Source organism: Dryobates pubescens, chromosome 1 (genome assembly GCF_014839835.1).
Source record: "Dryobates pubescens isolate bDryPub1 chromosome 1, bDryPub1.pri, whole genome shotgun sequence".
NCBI lineage: Eukaryota > Metazoa > Chordata > Aves > Piciformes > Picidae > Dryobates > Dryobates pubescens.
Window position 1 is genome coordinate 17,352,473 of NC_071612.1, and position 19,633 is coordinate 17,372,105.

General features: G+C 51.6%; 1 protein-coding gene across 1 annotated transcript in view; it reads left to right on the forward strand.

Annotated features, from left to right (window-relative positions):
- Positions 1–810: 810 nt before the first annotated feature.
- EFCC1 (EF-hand and coiled-coil domain containing 1) overlaps positions 811–19,633 on the forward strand; it is an 82,341-nt gene continuing 63,518 nt past the window's right edge. The window contains exons 1-2 of the mRNA XM_054161662.1: positions 811–1,542; positions 6,866–7,272. Of these exons, the coding sequence (XP_054017637.1) occupies positions 856–1,542; positions 6,866–7,272 (1,094 nt within the window). The 5' untranslated portion in view covers positions 811–855. The remainder of the gene's footprint in view (positions 1,543–6,865; positions 7,273–19,633) is intronic.

The window sequence follows — 19,633 nt, forward strand, 5'->3', positions numbered from 1 at the left end:
CACGTAAACACACTAGATTGTGAGAAATAGTTTTTAATATTTGGCTTTCGCAAGGGGAATTACTGGGGAGCGTGGGGTTCGATCATTGGGCTGCTTGGTCGGTCTGTATTGTGTGGGGTATTGGGAGAGAAAGGTGAGGCGCCAACATGCCTAAAGACTGGCCAGGTCAAAAGCGCAGGTTCTGTCTCAGTCCTGATGGAGAGGGGTGGGAGCGTGTTGGGGAATATATCAACATGCATGTTTTACTCTATGAGTATGTATGTTTGCCGTCTATAGTTCAACTCGTGTTGTTAGGGTGCACCTCTAGCAAACTCGCTCTGCGCCCAGCCCTGTGTTGCCTTTATCATAAAGTGGTTATAAATGTCAGCAGTGAGTTCGTTCCTCCCAGTTGGAAGGGACCTCCAAAGGTGGTCTAGTCCAGCCTCGAGAGATCCCTTCCAACCCCGCCACGCTGGGATTCGAGGCTTCTGTTACTTGCTAAACTGGACTCTACAACACTGTCCCTTAGTTGGTGGTGAAAAGGCAGCATGAGGGAACCGTTTGCGAAGTAAGAAACGAACTTCCAGCTCGGGCTTGCCTGGCCTCTTGTTGGCGACATTCAGGCGGAGCGGAGCAGCACCTGTCCGCTCTGAGGGGCGAAGTCTAAAACTGGGCGTGCGGCGGAAAAGAGACCGCCGGCGCCGGGGGCACCGGAACGCGCGGCGAGGCGGCGGCAGCCCCCGGGCTACCGTCCCGCCCCGGGCCGCGGCGGCCGGGCGGGGCGGGCAGCGAGGCGGGGCGGGGCGGGGGCGCGGGCGGCGGGGCGGCAGGCGCGGTCAGGATGGTCCGGGGCGAGCGGCGGGGCGAGCGGGCGCGATGGAGCCGGCGGAGGGCTGGGACCCGTACGGGCGGCCGGCGCGGCGCACGCAGTGGCTGGTGAGCGCCCTGGCCTACCACTACGGGCTGGACCGCGGCGTGGAGAACGAGATCGTGGTGCTGGCCACCGGCCTGGACCAGTACCTGCAGGAGATCTTCCACCACCTGGACTGCGCCGGAGCGGGCAGGATCCCCGGCGAGGATTTCCGGACGCTGTGCCAGGTGCTGGGGCTGGAGGAGGCGGCGGAGGCGGCGGCGGACCCCGAGGAGTGCGCGGGGCTGTGGGAGGGCCTGGCCCCCGAGCTCACCTTCCGCCAGTTCCACGCCCGCCTCTGCGGCTACTTCAGCACCAAGGCGGGCAGCGGCCCCCGCTGCGCCGTGGCGCGGCTGCCGCTGGGCCGGGAGAGCGAGCACATCGAGACGCAGATCCGCCTGCGCAGCCCCCGCCGCCGGCGGCTGCGGGAGCCGGCCGCGCCCGCCGCGCCCGGCAGAGCCGCGGGGGAGGCGGCGGCCGCACGGCCTCCGGCGGGGCCCTGCTCGCGGGAGTGCTACGAGGAGATCGTGGCGCTGGAGCAGGCGGAGGACCGCATCGCCAAGCTGGAGGAGGAGAACGGCAGCTTGCGGGAGCTGGTGGAGGACATGCGGGCTGCCCTGCAGAGCAGCGATGCCCGCTGCTTGGCCCTGCAGGTGAGTGCGGGGCCCCAGCGCCCGTAGCGGGTGCGCAGAGCCTCCCCTCGGCTGCTGCGGCTTGGGGTAAGCCTCGAGTTGCGCCAGGGGAGTCTTAGGTAGGATTTCGGGAAGAGTTTCCTGGAAGTGTGGTCAGGCATTGGAACCGGCTGCCCAGGGAGGCAGTGGCGTCACCACCTCTCTGGAGGTGTTCAGATAAGGTATGGCCACGGCACTTCAGGACATGGTTGATGGTTGGACTCAATGATAGTAAAGATCTTTTCCAAGCACGACAATTCGTGATGCTACGATTTTGGGTTTCTTCACTGAAAGGGCTCTCAAACCCTGGGAAGGGCTTCCCCGGGGATGTGGTTGAATCCCAGTCCCTGGAGGTGTTTGAAAAGATGCACTTCAGCTGTGGTGCTGAGGGCCATGGTTTAGCCCCAGCCTTGGTCAAATTAGGCAATGGTTGGCCTGGATGAAGAGAAGTATTTTCCAGATGAAACAATTCTGTAATCTGTGTGGGGTAGGAAAGATGCTGCCCTTCAAATAGCCAGTGTGAAAGCTCCAGGAGCATCCAGCATCAATAACCTCTTACCCCCAGCCCTCTCTATGGGAAAGGATGGCATAGACCTGGCTTGCTCTTTCATCTCTGGTGTTAACTTCTTAGCAAAGTTTGGTTATGGAGCATTTCTAAGGAGACAAGTTGTGTTGTCACCAGTGTGATGTTACACATATTTACAGGATGCACTGAAAGCCACCCTGCTCTGTCTGCAGGAGGTCAGTTTCACAAACTCAGGCATGTAGTGCTGCTTTTTCTCTTGCACGTGCAGGCAGGCAGATACATCCTATAGAACATCTGGAATAGAATAGAATAGAATAGAATAGACCAGGTTGGAAGAGACCTTCAAGATCATTGAGTCCAACCTATCATCCAACACCACCTAATCAACTAAACCATGGCACCAAGCACCCTATCAAGTTTCCTCCTAAACACTTCCAATGATGGTGACTCCACCACCTCCCCGGGCAGCCCATTCCAATGACTGTGTCCTCTTTAACACATCCAAGTGCTGGGTTCTGCACATTGGCCACAACAACCCCATGCAGAGTTACAAGCTGGGTTCAGAGTGGTTAGAGAGCAGTCAGGCTGAGAGGGACCTGGGGGTGCTGGTTGATGGTAGACTGAACATGAGCCTGCAGTGTGCCCAGGCAGCTAAGAGGGCCAATGGCATCCTGGCCTGCATCAGGAACAGTGTGGCCAGCAGGAGCAGGGAGGTCATTCTCCCCCTGTACACTGCACTGGTTAGGCCGCACCTCGAGTCCTGTGTCCAGTTCTGGGCCCCTCAGTTTAGGAAAGATGTTGACTTGCTGGAACGAGTCCAGAGAAGGGCAATGAAGTTGGTGAGGGGTTTGGAACACAAGCCCTATGAGGAGAGGCTGAGGGAGCTGGAGTTGCTTAGCCTGGAGAAGAGGAGACTCAGGGGTGACCTTATTACTCTCTACAACTACCTGAAGGGAGATTGTAGACAGACAGATGTTGGTCTCTTCTCCCAGGCAGCCAGTACCAGAACAAGAGGACACAGTCTCAGGCTGCGCCAAGGGAGGTTCAGGCTAGATGTTAGGAAAAAGTTCTATACAGAAAGAGTGATTGCCCATTGGAATGGGCTGCCTGGGGAGGTGGTGGAGTCGCCATCACTGGAGGTTTTCAGGAGGAGACTTGATGGGGTGCTTGGTGCCGTGGGTTAGTTGTTTGGGTGGTGTTGGATTGGTTGATGGGTTGGACGCGATGATCTTGAAGGTCTCTTCCAACCTGGTTTATTCTATGTATTCTATGTATTCTCTTGTTCTGGTGCTGCTTGCCTGGGAGAAGAGACCAGCCCCCACCTGGCTACAACCTCCCTTCAAGGGAATTGGAGAGAGCAAGAAGGTCACCCCTGAGCTTCCTCTTCTCCAGGCTAAGTAACCCCAGCTCCTTGTCTCTCCTCACAGGCCTGTGTTCCAAGCCCCTCACCGACTTTGTGGCCCTTCTCTCGACTTGTTCCAGCAAGTCAACCTCCTTCCTAAACTGAGGGGCCCAGAACTGGACACAGGACTTGAGGTGTGGCCTAACCAGTGCAGTGTCCAGGGGCAGAATGACCTCCCTGCTCCTGCTGGCCACACTGGTCCTGATGCAGGCCAGGATGTCATTGGCCCTCTTGGCCACCTGGGCACACTGCAGGCTCATGTTCAGCCTACTGTCAACCAGTACCCCCAGGTCCCTCTCTGCCTGGCCACTCTCCAGCCACTCTGACCCCAGCCTGTAGCACTGCCTGGGGTTGCTGTGGCCAATGTGCAGAACCTGGCACTTGGATGTGTTCAGTCTCCTCCCCTTGGACTCTGCCCATCTGTCCAGCCTGTCCAGGTCTCTTTGCAAAGCCCCTCACCCCTCCAGCAGATCAACTCCTGCCCCCATCTTGGTGTCATCTGCAGTATCCAGCTGTCACTGTATAGGGGTCAGGGTATGGGTAAGGTGACAGTCTGTGTGACAGGAATCAAACACAAGCAGCGCATATAGAAGGCCAAAAAAGCAACTGATTTATTCCAGCACACAACTCATAGATTGTGTGTATCGTTAGTGTGGCTGCCTGCAATTGGTTAATGAACGTTTCTCGAGATTCTCATGGGTCAGGGTAGCATTGATATAGTTACTTGTTAAGCTAGTCCAGGTGGCCTCACACCTTATCTTGCGGCTTCTCCTTCCCTCTCATTCTGTCCAGGGAGTTTCCAGATTCTCATGGGAGCACAGAGATGTTTTCTCACCAGAGCTCTTCCGAGGGTTCACAGATACATCACAGTCCCCCACATCCAGCCATACTCTAACATAAACCATAGACTTGTAGAATCATTAATGTTGGAAAAGACCTTCCAGATCATCAACTGCCACTGAAATGCAGCTACCGTGACCACTAAAACATATCCTGAAGAGCCACATCTACAGGCTTCTTGAGCACCTCCAAGGATGGTGACTCCACCACGTCCCTGGGCAGCCTGTTCCAGCGCCTGACCACTCTTGCAGCAAAGAAGTTTTTGCTGGTATTCAACCTAAACCTCCCCAGCAGAATTTCAGGCCATTTACTCTATTCTTGTCATTTGTTACTTGGGAGAAGAAACCAACACCGGCCTCACTCCAGCCTCCTTTCACATAGTTGTAGGAGCAATAAGGTGTCCTCTTAGCCTTCTCTTCTCCAGACTAAACAACCCCAGCTCCCTCAGCTGCCCTCATATGACACCCTCCAGACCCCTCACCAGCCTCGCTGCTCTTCTCTGGACTCCCTCCAGCACCTCTACGTCTTCCATACACTGTGGTGCCCAGAGCTGAACGCAGTATTCAAGCTGTGGCTTCACCAGGGCCACATACAGGGGCACCATCTCTTCCCTACTCCTGCTGGACACACTGCTTTTGCTCCAGGCCAGGATGCCTTTGGCCTTCTTGGCTACCTGGACACAAGCTGGCTCATGTTTAGCCAGCCATCCACCAGCACCCCAGATCCTTTTCCACAGGCTGCTTTCCAGGCTCTCTACCCCAAGCCTGTAGTGTATATGCACCCTGGTGGTTTTTTTCCAGAGCAGCTTTTGGGTTCTCACCTGCATGTGCACGTACAATGAGTCATAAAGGCCCAAGAGCTTTGCCTCAGCAACATTAGAGGTATGTTTTCTTCATAGTGTGGTCAGGAGAGTTCAGAGCTGGAGCTAGTTCTGCAAACCAGCTGATGAATAATCTCTGACTCCTCCACAGAGCCCCATTAATTCTGGGGCTGATTTCTGGCTGGTTTCTGGTTCTGCTGCATTGGCTGAGGTGAAGGGCCTGCTGGCCTTACAGCAGTTAAACTACTCTGGCATGAAATAGCCTGAAACAGGTGAAGTGCTGAGGGGCTGAGTTCACCAGCTGTTCTGGTGGGTCTGGTCAGCTTGGGTTTAGTGCTAACACAACACACAGAGCTCCACTCCACACATGACACTTCCATTGAGCACTGGCTTGCTGTCCATCTTTGCAGTGGCCAGCCATGGCAGCTGAAAGCCCCTTGGGCCATTGTCAATTCAGAAGTGAAAGAAGTCAGAAGCAAACACAAATTCAGCAGTCCAAGACCCAGAAAGAATCAGAAGGACAAAGATAAGACATCAGAACACCACCAGCTGCTCTCTTTACTGAACATGACTTGGAAACTATTTCCAGCTGGAAACAGTTGGGGTGTTTTTTTTTCAGCATAGCACTTGCCTTTTGGGGACAGATCATATTAGTGACCATAAAACTGCACAGAAACTTGTGTAATAAACTGATTACCCACTTTAATTAGTAATTCTTGAAGTAAACTTACAGATGCAGATTTAACCACTGTTTCACCTAAATAAATAAATAGAATAAATAGGGATTGGAAGAGACCTCAAGTCCAACCCCCCTGGCAAAGCAGGCTCACCTTGGGCAGGCCACACAGGAGCACATCCTGATGGGTCTTGAAGGTCACCATAGAACTCCACAATCTCTCTGGGCAGCCTGCCCCAGTGCTCCAGCGGCCTCACAGCAAAGAAGTTTCTCTTCATGCTGGGATGGGACTTCCTGTGTTCCAGCTTGTCCCTGTTGTTCCTTGTTCTGTCCCTGGGCACCTTCATCCTGACACCCACCCCTCAGATACTTAGAGGCATTAGTATGATTCCCTCTCAGTCTTCTCCAGACTAAACAGCCCCAGGTCTCTTGGTCTCTCTTCATGGGGCAGATGTTCGATTCCCTTCATCATCCTTGTAGCTCTCTGTTGGACTCCCCAGCAGATCCCTGTCTCTCTTGAAGTGGGGAGCCCAGAACTGGACACAGTACTCCAGGTGTGGTCTCACCAGGACAGGGTAGAGGGTCAGGAGAACCTCCCTAGGCCTGCTGGCCACACTTTTCTTGATGCACCCCAGGATCCCCTTGGCCTTCTTGGCCAAAAGGGCACACTGCTGTCCCCCAGAGAGCTTGCTGTCCAACAGGACCCCAAGGTCTTTCTCCACAGGGCTGCTTTCCAGTAGGATGAGCTCTAGTCTGTACTGGTGCCTGTTGTTATTCCTCCCCAGACTCTTCACTTGTCCTTATTGAACTTCATGATGTTCTCCTTCGCCCAGGTCTCACTGGCTGTCAGCCACCCCTCCCAGTTTGGTGTCCTCAGTGAACTTGCTGAGGGTGCACTCTATCCCCTCATCCAGGTTGTATTAGGTGCTAATCAACTGTATGTCATTAAATCCAGACCAACCAAGCCACAGTGCAGCCATTTTCAGTCTGGATCAAAATGCCAACTGCATTAAACCTCCTCCCTGCCCTCTCTTGCTGCAGGTAGGACTGCGGAAAAGCCACGCTAGCCATAAGGAAGAGGGGACCTGTTTCCTAGGGAGTAAGAGACTGCTCACCCAGAACCACTCCCAGCCCAAGTGCCTTCAGAGTGTCCTGAAGGAAGTGGAACTCATCCGGAGCTCCAGGGATGGGCAAATTGAAGAAGCAATTAGGTTCAACCAGGAGCTGGAAAGAGAGCTGAAGAGCTCTCAGGAAGCCCTGGCCAGTCTGGAAGACTGCAACCGTAACCTGAAGAGGGAGCAAGCAGAGATGAGGAAGAAGGTTGAAGAGGCAAGACATGCTGTCCTTAACAGCCTTGGCAAGGTGAAGGACCTGGAAGTGAAAGCCAACGAGGTGCCACATCTGCAGACACACATTCAGCAGCTGGAGTCAGAGCTGCAGCACTATAGGTAAGTCTGAGCCTCTCCAAAACTGCCTCTAAAGTCACAGTGTTGGAACACAGCTTGAAAACCCCTGGCTGTGGTTTATTAAATGTCTCCAAATACATAGAATCATAGAATTGTTAGGGTTGGAAGAGGCCTCAAGAATCAGCTAGTTCCAACCCCCTTGCCATGGCCAGGGACACCTCACACTACAGCAGGTTGCTCACAGCCACATCCAGCCTGGCTGCAAAAACCTCCAGGCAGGAGGCTTCCACCACCTCCCTGGGCAACCTGTGCCAGTCTCTCACCACCCTCATGGGGAAGAAATTCTTCCTAACATCCAATCTGAATCTCCCCATTTCTAGTTTTGTTCCATTCCCCCCAGTCCTATCACTCCCTGACACCCTCCAAAGTCCCTCCCCAGCTTTCTTGGAGCCCCCTTCAGATACTGCAAGGCCACAATAAGGTCTTGATTTGCTTGGTAGGGACCCATAACATAATGGGGCTTTGCAATGGAAGGGAGGCCAGGATAAAGATGCTGATCTAGAAAGAGCTGAGGTTACTCCTCAGATACACAGCACCAGGACTCAGCGTGGTACTGCTTGAAGGAAGCCTCAGAAGGAATTGATGACAGTCCTTCAGAATCCATTGCCAGCACACTTACTGTTTCATCTTAGCTAGCTGATACCAGTTCAGGCTTTTCCTGCTTGTTCTGTCACACATACAAGCCAATTCTAGTCAGGTGGCTGAGGCTCCACTTCTTGTGAATGCTCTTCAACTCGTCATAGAATCATACAATTGCTTGGGTTGGAGGAGAGCTTTAAGATCATCAAGTCCAGCCATTAACCCAGCACTGCCAGATCACCACTAAGCCATGTCCCTCAGCACTGCATCTGCATGGTTTTGAAACCTCTCCACCATTGCCCTGGGCAGCCTGTTCCAGGGCTTGATAACCTGTTTGGGGAAGAAATCATTCCTGATAATCCAACCTGAACCTCCCCTGGTGCATCTTGAGGCCATTTTCTCTTGTCCTATCACTTGTGACTTGTATGAAGAAGCCAGCCTCCACTCACTCCAACTTCCCTTCAGGGAGCTGTAGAGAGCAATGAGGTCTTCCCTCAGCTTGCTCTTCTCTAGGCTAAGCAACCCCAGCTCCCTCAGCTGCTCCTCCCCAGCCCTGTTCTCCAGACCCTTCCCCAGCTTTGTCATCCTTCTCTGGATCTGCTCCAGCCCCTCAATGTCCTTGTAGTGAGGCATCCCAAACTGAACCCAAGGTGTGGTCTCACCAGTGCTGAGGGCAAGGGGACAATCAGTGCCCCAGTCCTACTCATCACACCAGTGCTGATCCAAGCCAGGAGGCTGTTGGTCTTCTTGGCCACCTGAGCACACTGCTGGCTCATCTTCAGCCCTCCAGCAGAGCCCAGTTCAGTGTTTTCAGAGGCAGGAGACAGTTCTTTAGCAGCACTGTAAATATGTGCTGCAGGTTGTTATGTTTGCCTGTCCTCTCCCCACAGGCAGAGCTCTTGTGGAGTCCCTGGCCATGTTTGCTGTGCTGTCCTCCTAGTTCTCCTTCACTTCTTTTCTCCACTTTGTCAGCACCTCATCTGCCTGCTTAGCAGAGTGGTTGCACTCCAGACTGATACTTGCCTCTCCAGTGTGTGTTCTCTTTATGATACTTGGCTCTTCTCTGGACCTGTTCAATGTCTTTCTTTGACTTGTGGGGCCTAAAATTGAACCCAGTACTCAAGGTGTGGCCCCACCAGGGCTGAGTACAAGGACAACCACTGCCCTGGTCCTGCTGGCCACACTATTGCTGATACAAACCAGGATGCTGTTGGCCTTCTTGGCATAGGAAAACCATCCAAGGCCAACTCGTGGCCAGCAGATTTAAACTCTGCTGTGCTTTGTTTCTTGCTCTGAGGCAGGGTCAGTAAGACTCCAACTGAGTGAACTTAAAACAGTTTCCTAAAGCCAAAACAAAACCAGAGTGGGAGTCTCAAAACAAAACCAATATATAGTAGGAGCCTCAAACAAAACAAATTACATCATCCAACGTTTCTGCCCAAGCTTCTAATCAACCTCAGGAATAAAGTCTTGGTTGTACTTTTTTACTGCCCCAAAGCAAAGCTAATATTTATGTGTTTTCCCTCACCCTACTAAACTCACTCTTTTAATACATTGTCTGTTCTGAGCTCCTTGGCTCTGCCCAAACTTATACTTCCTCTGTTTGCTTATGAGAAGAAGGCAGAGTGAGTTATTTGTAGCATCGTAGCTATTGTGCTGCTCATGAAGTGAGGAAACACTAAAAATAATCCTTTTCTCCAGTGTCTTTCTGCAGGCATTGTGTATGTTAATCCCTCTGTGGTGGCAGAAGATAAAAGCATCTATTTAAACATCTGTAGGGTGTTGTGAACACTGTGAGGGCACATCATGTCCAAGATGACTGTCATTTACAGGGCTATCTGGATGAATACTACAGCTCTTGGTGCTAAGAGACTTCACACTATTAGTGTGATGGAGTCTATAAAGCTCTCCCTGGCATGAGCACCAATTCTTGTCCTGCAGAGCTGCTTTGCCAAAGCAGGGTGGAGGATAAAAAGTCTCATTTTAACAGGTAGTTAAAGACAATTAGAAATGTCAGCAGGGCCTTACAGAGCAGGCACATTTATGGGTCACTCTCATAGAATCATAGAATCAATAAGGTTGGAAAAGACCTTCAAGATCATCAAGTCCAGCCTCTCACCCAACACCATCTAATCAACTAAACCATGGCACCAAGTGCCTCACCCAGGCTCTTCCTAAACACCTCCAGGGATGCTGACTCCACCACCCCCCTGGGCAGCACATCCCAATGGCCAATCTCTCTTGCTGGGAAGAACTTCTTCCTAAACTCCAGCCTAAACCTCCCCTGGCACAGCTTGAGACTGTGTCCTCTTGTTCTGGTGCTGGCTGCCTGGGAGAAGAGACCAACCCCCACCTGTCTACAACCTCCCTCCAGGGAGTTGGAGAGAGCAAGAAGGTCTCCCCTGAGCCTCCTCTTCTCCAGGCTAAGCAACCCCAGCTCCCTCAGCCTCTCCTCACAGGGCTGTGCTCCAGACTCCTCCCCAGCTTTGTTGCCCTTCTCTGGACACCTTCCAGCATCTCAATGTCCTTCTTAAACTGAGGAGCCCAGAACTGGACCCAGGACTCCAGGTGTGGCCTAACCAGTGCAGAGCACAGGGCAGAATGACCTCCCTGCTCCTGCTAGCCACACTCTTCCTGATGCAGGCCAAATGAAGTAGTTAAAGACAATTAGAATGGTCAGCAGGGCCTTACAGAGCAGGCATATTTATGGGTCACTGTCAAAACAGATGATGTGAGTTTAGAGATGTAAATTAAGTGTTCATTGTTAGGTAATCTTCATCTGTAACACAATTGCAGGCTCCTTTAAAGTGAGTGTAAAGCACAGGAATGGTGCTAGGCTGACCATTTGGAAGCTACACCCCTTTGTAAGGCCTGTGGCACATTTTAGCACATGACCAGGCCAGCTTCCATGTGTCAGACCTTTTGAGTTTAGGGAAGCCATAAAGCATTTCTATCTCCCTGCCCTTGTCATACAGCTCTGGGCTTACACAGTTTAGGAGCAGAGCTCCATAATGGAGATTGTGACTTGTGTGCCTGTGGTCGTATTCCACAGTACTGCAGTACCTGGAATGCTGTCATTCCAGATATCCCACAGTGTGGCACACAGATCCCCAAACTGGCAGGACATGGTGAAGGGTCTGGAGAACAGTCTCAAGCTGTGCCAGGGGAAGTTTAGGCTGGAGGTGAGGAGAAAGTTCTTCACTGAGCGAGTCGTTCGCCATTGGAATGTGCTGCCCAGGGAGGTGGTGGAGTCACCATCCCAGGAGGTGTTCAAGAGGAGATTGGACGTGGCACTTGGTGCCATGGTTGAGTCATGAGGTCTGTGGTGACAGGTTGGACTTGATGATCTTTGAGGTCTCTTCCAACCTTGGTGATTTTGTGAATCTGTGTGATTCTGTAATAGGTCTTGTGAGCAGCAGTTGAGGGAATAGGGGATGTTTAGTCTGGAGAGAAGGAGGCAGAGGGGAGATCTCGTTCTCTACAGCTCCCTGAAAGGAGGTTGGAATGAGGTAGTTGTTGGTCTCTTCTTCCAAGTGACAGGGCAAGAGGAAGTGGCCTCCAGTTGCCCTGCGTTGGATATTAGAAGAAATGTCTCCCCAGAAAAGGTTTTCAAACCCTGGAGCAGGCTGCCCAGTGAGGTGGTTCCCATCCCTGGCAGCTTTTAGAAGACACAGAGATGTGGTGCTGAGTGCCATGGTTTAGCTCCAGCCTTGGTAGAGTTGGAGAATGGTTGAATTTGATGATCCTAAAAGTATTTTCCAACCAAAGCAAGTCTATGATCTATGAAAGAGTTAAGTAGCACAGAACCTTTGGCAGCACCTTTGTCCCACTCACTCCACTTGCTTATACTTCTGCTACAGGTAGCAGAAACTTCCTGCTCAGAGAATCACCTGTTAGCTGTTAGCTATTCCCTGAACTCCTTCCCTTTTGGTAGGGTTTGCTCCAGCTTGAGATGACACCATCTGTGTATTCTAATACAGTCACAGGATCACAGGACCACAGGATGTTAGGGGTTAGAGGGGACCTCTGCAGATCTTTGAGTCCAACCCCCCTGCCAGAGCAGGACCACAGAATCCAGCACAGGTCACACAGGAACACAGCCAGACAGGGCTGCAAAGGCTCCAGAGGAGATTCCACAACCTCTCTGGGCAGCCTGCTCCAGGGCTCTGGGACCCTCACAGTCAAGAAGTTCTTCCTCATGTTGAGGTGGAACCTCCTGTGCTGGAGTTTCCATCCACTGCCCCTTGTCCTGTCCCAGGGCACAAGTGAGCAGAGGCTGTCCCTGTCCCTTCCTTCCTGACCCTCAGCCCTCAGATATTGACAGACATTGATCAGATCCCTCTCAGCCTTCTCCTCTCCAGACTGAACAGCCCCAGGGCTCTCAGCCTCTCCTCCCCAGGCAGTGCTGCAGTCCCTTCAGCATCCTTATAGCCTCCCTTGGACTCTCTCTAGCAGATCCCTGTCCCTCCTGAGCTGAGGAGCCCAGAGCTGGATGCAATATTCCAGGTGAGGTCTCAGCAGGGCAGAGTAGAGGGGGAGGAGAACCTCCCTGGATCTGCTGGACATACTCCTCTGCATAGAATAGAATAGAATAGAATAGAATAGAATAGAATAGAATAGAATAGGAGTAAACCAGGTTGGAAGAGACCTTCAAGATCATCGTGTCCAACCTATCATCCAACACCACCTAATCAACTAAACCATGAAACCAAGCACCCTACCAAGTCTCCTGAACACCTCCAGGGATGGTGACTCCGCCACCTCCCTGGGCAGCACATTCCAATGGGCAATCACTCTCTCTGTGTAGAACTTCTTCCTAACCTCCAGCCTAAACCTCCCCTGGCACAGCTTGAGACTGTGTCCTCTTGTTCTGGTGCTGGCTGCCTGGGAGAAGAGACCAACCTCTGCCTGTCTACAACCTCCCTTCAGGTAGTTGTAGAGAGCAAGAAGGTCACCCCTGAGTCTCCTCTTCAGGCTAAGCAACCCCAGCTCCCTCAGTCTCTCCTTACAGGGCTGTGTTCCAAACCCCTCACCAACTTTGTTGCCCTTCTCTGGACACCTTCCAGCAAGTCAACCTCCTTCCTAAACTGAGGGACCCAGAACTGGACACAGGACTCGAGGTGCACCCCAGGACCCCATTGGCCTTCTTGGCCACCAGGGCATATTGCTGTCCCGTGGAGAACTTGTTGTCCACCAGTCCTATGATTTATATGTCCTCTAAAAATGTCACATCTCCTGCTTCTTTGTGTCCATTCAGCCATTTTCCCTGTCGGAAAAGGACATTAGATTGGTTTGACATGCATTGTTCTTGCCAAATATAAGCTGGCTGTTCTGTGCTACATTGTAGGTGCCTTAGAAAGAGAATGCTTCATAAAGTCCGCAGATTCTTTTCCTCTTTAAATAGAATTGGAAGGAATCACCAAATTCAACAACCTTTTTTTGATCCCAGTGTAAGAAATTAGAAGGAAGGTCACTTAGAATGGAAATGGGCTTCGTAGTGGAGATGTTCACAGAGTGTTTCTGCTGCTGTGTTAGCCAGCAGCACAGTAATTACAGAGGTCAGAGGAAGGGCTCATAAAATACCAAAACTGCTTCCCATACCCGTGGTCTGTCTCCCAAATTACTTCATGATCCATCAGCTTTTATATGTGTTACTGAGGGGGAATCCTTTAGACATGGAATGCAGAGAGTTGGAGAGAGCCAGAAGGTCTCCCCTCAGCTTCTTTTTCTCCAGGCTGAACAACCCCAGTTCCCTCAGCTGCTCCTCAGGGGCCAGGAAAGGACAATGGGAGGTACAGCTGTATGTGGTAAAGAGAAGTGTCCTGAGCAATGTAAATCCTTGAAGTTGCCGCTGAAGGAAGTGTCAAGCATCTCTTTCTCTGGAAGGACAGGTTTGATTTCAAATGCAACAGGAGTCCTTCAGTTCCTTTGAACATTAATAATACTTGTTTCCCACAATAATGGTAAACCCTTTACTTCAGATCCATGTGAATTAATGCAAGTGCACTGATCCACAGGGAAGCTTGTACTTGTGTGCTGATTCTGACGTTGGATCTGCAGCCAGAGAATTCGGTGCTGGGCTCTTCCTTACGCAGCCTTTGCTCCTGGGGACTTTCCCTGGTTTCTCAGTAAATCCTCCTTTTCATCAGGCTTGCTTTATTTGCTCTGTGAGGGGTAAATCTGTGAGCACAATAGCCATGCCACACACAGGGATCCTGCCCCTTCACCGCGGGGGTGGGGACAGGCTGGGGGGGAACGTGCTTTATTCATGGCCCGGGCTTCCTCCCACAGCTCCGGGGAGGCACCGTTTGTTCAGCTTGCTGTAGTCAGCCCTTACAGCCCCCATCACAGCCACCTTCCTGGGGGCAGAGAGGTCACACTGTGCTGCAAACCCCGCCATCGAAGCAGATAGTCTGAGCTTTGTTGTCTCACACAGCGTCTGACACATGCAGCTGCCTTTCAAAGGCAGCCTCCTCCTGCCCTTCTGTGTGCCATCCGAATCGTGCTAGCCCCCAGAAGGGCAGCAGTCACTGTTTCTGCAGCCACTCTCCCTTGGATTAGTGCCTGAAAATGGAGTCAGCAGCGTGATGGACCCCTCCAGTGGCAGCCATGCAGCTCCCTCCTTCAGCTGGCTGCTCTGACAGGCTTCATCACACCTCCCTGGCTTGGCAGCCTTTCCTCAAGAGCAACGACACCTGTTAGGGGCCAGGCTTTGGAGGTGGTGCAACCGATCTTTGCTGAACGCCAGCGAAGGTCAAACTTTAATGCCATAGATATGAAGAAAGGAGGAAAATAATCCCCCACCCCTTTCTGACCATTTCAGGAGATTGGACTCCCTGTCAGGGCAAGCACAGAATTGTTTCATTTAGAAAAGAGCTCCAAGATCACCGAGTCCAACCTTCAACCCAGCACCACTATGGCCATCAAACTGTGAACCAAAGTGCCACAGCCACACTGGTTTTGAGTATCTCTGAGCATGGTGACTCCACCACCTCCCTGAGCAGCCTGACCACTCTTGCAGCAAAGAAATTTTTCCTAATGTCCAGCCTAAACCTCCTCTGGCACAATTTCAGGCCATTTCCTCTCATTCTATCACCTGATCCCAGAGAGGAGAGACTGACTGCAATTTGGCTACAGCCTCCTTCCAGGGAGCTGCAGATAGCAAAGAGGTCTCCCCTCAGCCTCCTCTTCTCCAGATTAAACAACCCCTCTTCCCTCAGTCACTCCTCACCAGCTCTGTTCTCCAGACCCTTCATCACCTTTGCTGCCCTTTTCTGGACCCTCTCCATCACCTCACTGTCCTTCTTGGACTGAGGGCTCCAAACTGAACCCAGTATGCGAGGGGAGGCCTCACCATTTCTGATTACAGGACCATGATCCCTGTGCTGGTCCTGCTGGCCACACTGTTGCTGATCCAGGCCAGGATGCTGGTGGCCTTCTTGGCCACCTGGGCACGCTGCTGGCTCACCTTCACCTGGCTGTCAGCCAGCACCCCCAGATCCTTTCCAGCCACTTTGCCCCAAGCCTGGAGCGTTCCTGGGGTGGTTGTGACCCAAGCATGCCTCCCACAACTAAACCTCTTTCTTGCTGTCATTGCAAGAACCAGTCCTAGCTCAAAATTGCCTTCAGTTTGAGCCCTCTGGATTACTTGGGTGAGCTCCTGTGCAGCACTTTTCTCTCACAGGTATCAGCAGTATGTCACTTGCTGTTCTAAAGGCTTCCCAGGTGCCTCCTGCCTCACGGGTCTAGGTTGCTGGTGGTAGGACATTGCTGCCATGTATTGCTGTCATGCTCAGTAGAATTGCTTTGACCTTCATATTGCCCATCTGACAGACCCTGACCCTTCAGATCCCACTGCAGGCAGATACAAACACAGCAAGCTTGGGGTTATTCTGGAAATGGAGTTGCCAGCTTGACAAGACTGGGATCTGTGCATCTGTCTTCACCTAAAAGCCAACTAACACCAGTCTAGGAGAGCTACTTAAAGAAAATGATTATTTATTACCAAGAAAACCACATCTGTAAGCCCAGAGCCAGTAGCCTCCTGTCACAAAGAGCTACAGCTCATTATGAAGCTTACTGGGGAGGCAGGACTGTCATGTGCTGCCTCCACAATAACATACTTGGTTTCTTAGGCAAACCTGACCAGTTTTGTAACCACTCCTATGCAAAGGAGGATCCTTGCCAGGACACTCCCCTTTGGAATGGGCTGCCCAGGGAGGTGGTGGAGTCCCCATCCCTGGAGGTGTTCAAGAGGGGATTGGATGTGGCACTTGGTGCCATGGTTTAGTCATGAGGTCTGTGGTGACAGGTTGGACTTGATGATCTTTGAGGTCTCTTCCAATCTTGGTGATTCTGTGATTTTTCACACCTAAGAGGTCTCACTGTGCTGAGCTCCATTTGTACACTGCTGTGGTCAGAATCCCTTGAATGCATGAGCAGCATTCCTTTGCTTACAGGAGTAAGAAGCACATAATTAGGTGATAAATCTTTCACTGAATGGAAGTTGGCTGAATCTCCCTCCCAGGTGCTTTGGGGAGCCAGGAGTATTTTTGCAATGTTCTTTTCATCAGGCCAGGTTTGTAAAACAGAGCAGCAATAATACATAACCTCAGAGTGTAACCTGTGACTTAAAAATGGAGCTTCTAAGCTTTCCTCCTTGGAGGTCAAATGTATGGACAAAAAGCTGTAGGAAAGACACCGGAGGTGAGGTCCTGAGAAGACCAGAGTGCTGCCAAGTGCCTCAAGCCAGGCACTTCAGCACACATGAGGTCTGAAGTGCTCAACAACCCCACTGAGCCTCTCCAGAGATAAAAATCAAGCCAAGTCAACCAGCCATATCTCAGGTGAGTTTAGCACAGGTCAGTTCTGCTCTCAGTTCACCTAAATGAGGAGAGGGGAGTTCTAAAGGGCATCTTATCAGTGCTTATCAATAGAAGTGTGCCAAGTGAATTTCATGAGGTTCAGCAAGGCCAAGTGCAAGGTCCTGCATCTGGGTTGGGACAATCCTCATTACCAGCAGGCTGGGGGATGATATGGCAGAGAGCAGCCCTGAAGAAAAGGACTTGGGGGTGCTGGTGGGTGAGAAGCTGAACCAACAATGTGCATTTGCAGCCCTGAAGGCCAATGGCAGCCTGGGCTGTATCAAAAGCAGCGTGGCCAGCAGATCCAGAGGGCTGATTCTGCCACTCTGCTCTGGTGAGACCTCACCTAGAGCACTGTGCCCAGCTATGGGGCCCTCAACACAGGAAGGACATGGACCTGCTGGAGTGGGTCCAGAGGAGGGCCTCAAAGATGATCAGAGGGCTGGAGAACCTGCACTATGGGGTCAGGCTGGGAAGGTTGAGGCTGTTCAGCCTGGAGAAGACCCTAGGGAGACCTTAGAGGAGCCTTCCAGTACCTAAAGGGGGCCTACAAGAAAGCTAGGGAGGGACTGTTTAGAAGGGCTTGTAGCACTAGGAGAAGGGCAGTGGTTTTAAACCAGAGCAGGGGAGATTTAGATTGGACATGAGGAGGGAGTTCTTTACTATGAGGGGGGTGGAACACTGGAACAGGTTGCCCAGGGAGGTGGTGGAGGCCTCATCCCTGGAGACATTCGAGGTTGGGGCTTGAAGCAACTTGATCTAGTTGGGGATGTCCCTGCTCACTGCAAGGTGACCTCTAGAGGTCCCTTCCAAACCAGTGCATTCTGTGATTCTGGTTTCTGGAGAGTAGGGACCAAGAGAATAGGGCTGGATTGTTTTCACCCAGTCAGAAGACAAGGGGCATCAAGCACAAACTGGAACACAGGAGGTTCCACCTAAATATAAAGAGAAGCTTGAAGGTACCAGGCTGCCCTGAGAGGTTGTGGAGTCTCCTTCTCTGGAGAGATTCCAACCCCCCCTGGCCTTTGTGCTCCTGGGCAAGCTGCTGTGGGTGCCCTGCTTTAGCAGGGGGGGTTGGACTGGATGATCTCCAGAGATCCTTTCCAAAGCAGTTGTTTACTCTTAGCTCCTCATTACACTTGCCTTCAGGACACGAAAGACAGATGCTGACAATCCAAGTTCTCAAACAAACTGAGCCAGTTTGTTCTGCTAAAACAATCTGCTCTCAGACTATGGAAGAATTAATGATCTGCAAGGGAGGAGGCCTTGAATGCAACCCAAAGCTGACAGTGATACGACAGAGATGAGTGAAGTCACCCTGGTAAAGTTCAAGGGAATTTGGGGTTTGTTATGCTTCAAAAGCAAAGCACAGCTCCCCAGAGAGCTTTTTTTTTTTCATTTAAGAAACCAGAAAAAAAGAGAGGAAAAAAAAAAAAAAAGAAGAAAAAAAAGGAATAATGAAATCTGGCAGTGCTGGAGGGACCAGCCCACTCAAACATGCCCTTTGATTTGCAAGAGATGTGTTGTGTTTCAGCAGCTTTCTTAGCCATCCAGGGAGAGAAATTAATCCAGCCTGATAATAGATGCAGCCTTGCTGTTGCATCAGTATCTTCAAGGCTCCAAAAGCTGCTCTGTGGAGAGAAAGAGAAAAACATCTCTGAAGTAGAATTACTTCAATCCATGACTCCACTGGGACCTGGCTGGAGTGTAACCCACCACCAAACTGCATTCTTGAGCCCCATCCTCAGCAGAGAGCAGGCAAGGGAAGGGGAAGAGAGAGAAGGCTCTGGGGAGACTGAGCAGTGACCTTCCAGAACCTGAGGGGGAAGGCTGCAGAGAGACTGTTTGCAAAGACATACAGTGACAAGACAAGGAACAATGGCTTCAAACTAGAGCAGAGCAGACTGAGATTGGATGTGAGGAACAAGTTCTGCACCAGGAGGGTGGTGGAACACTGGAACAGGCTGCCCAGGGAAGTGGTTGGGGCCCCATGCCTGGAGATGCTCAAGGTGAGGCTGCACAGGGCTCTGGGCAACCTGATCCAGTGGAGGATGTCCCTGCTGAATGCAGGGGGGGTTGGACTGGATGACCTTCAGAGGTCCCTTCCAACCCAGACCGTTCTGTGATTCTATGAAGATCAGAAGAGTTGAAATACCATCAGGTTATTTGGACACTGCCAGGGATACTCACATAGAGGTGGGTACTCAATCTCTTTTTAAAACTGCCTGAACTCTGAGGAGTGAGCTAATAAATGATTAAGACATGGAATCATAGGATGATACAATTGTTTTGGTTGGAAATGACCTTTAAGATCATCCAATCCCACTGTGACAAGGCTGGTGTTAAACCATGGCCCTCAGCACCACATCTCTGTGTCTTTGAAACACCTTCCTGGAGAGTCTGTTCCAATATTTGAGAATCCTTCCAATAAAGAATTTTCCTCTCATATCCAACCCAAACCTCCTTTGAGGCCATTTCCTCTTATCACTTGTTACCCCCACCTCACTCCAACCTCCTTTCAGGCAGTTGCAAAGAGCCAGAAGGTCTCCCCTCATCCTCCTCTTCTCTAGGCTAATCACCCCCAGCTCCCTCAGCTGCTCCTCCCCAGCCCTGTTCTCCAGACCCTTCCCCAGCTTTGTCATCCTTCTCTGGATCTGCTCCAGCCCCTCAATGTCCTTGTAGTGAGGCATCCCAAACTGAACCCAAGGTGTGGTCTCACCAGTGCTGAGGGCAAGGGGACAATCAGTGCCCCAGTCCTACTCATCACACCAGTGCTGATCCAGCACTGCTGGCTCATCTTCAGCCCTCCAGCAGAGCCCAGTTCAGTGTTTTCAGAGGCAGGAGACAGTTCTTTAGCAGCACTGTAAATATGTGCTGCAGGTTGTTGTGTTTGCCTGTCC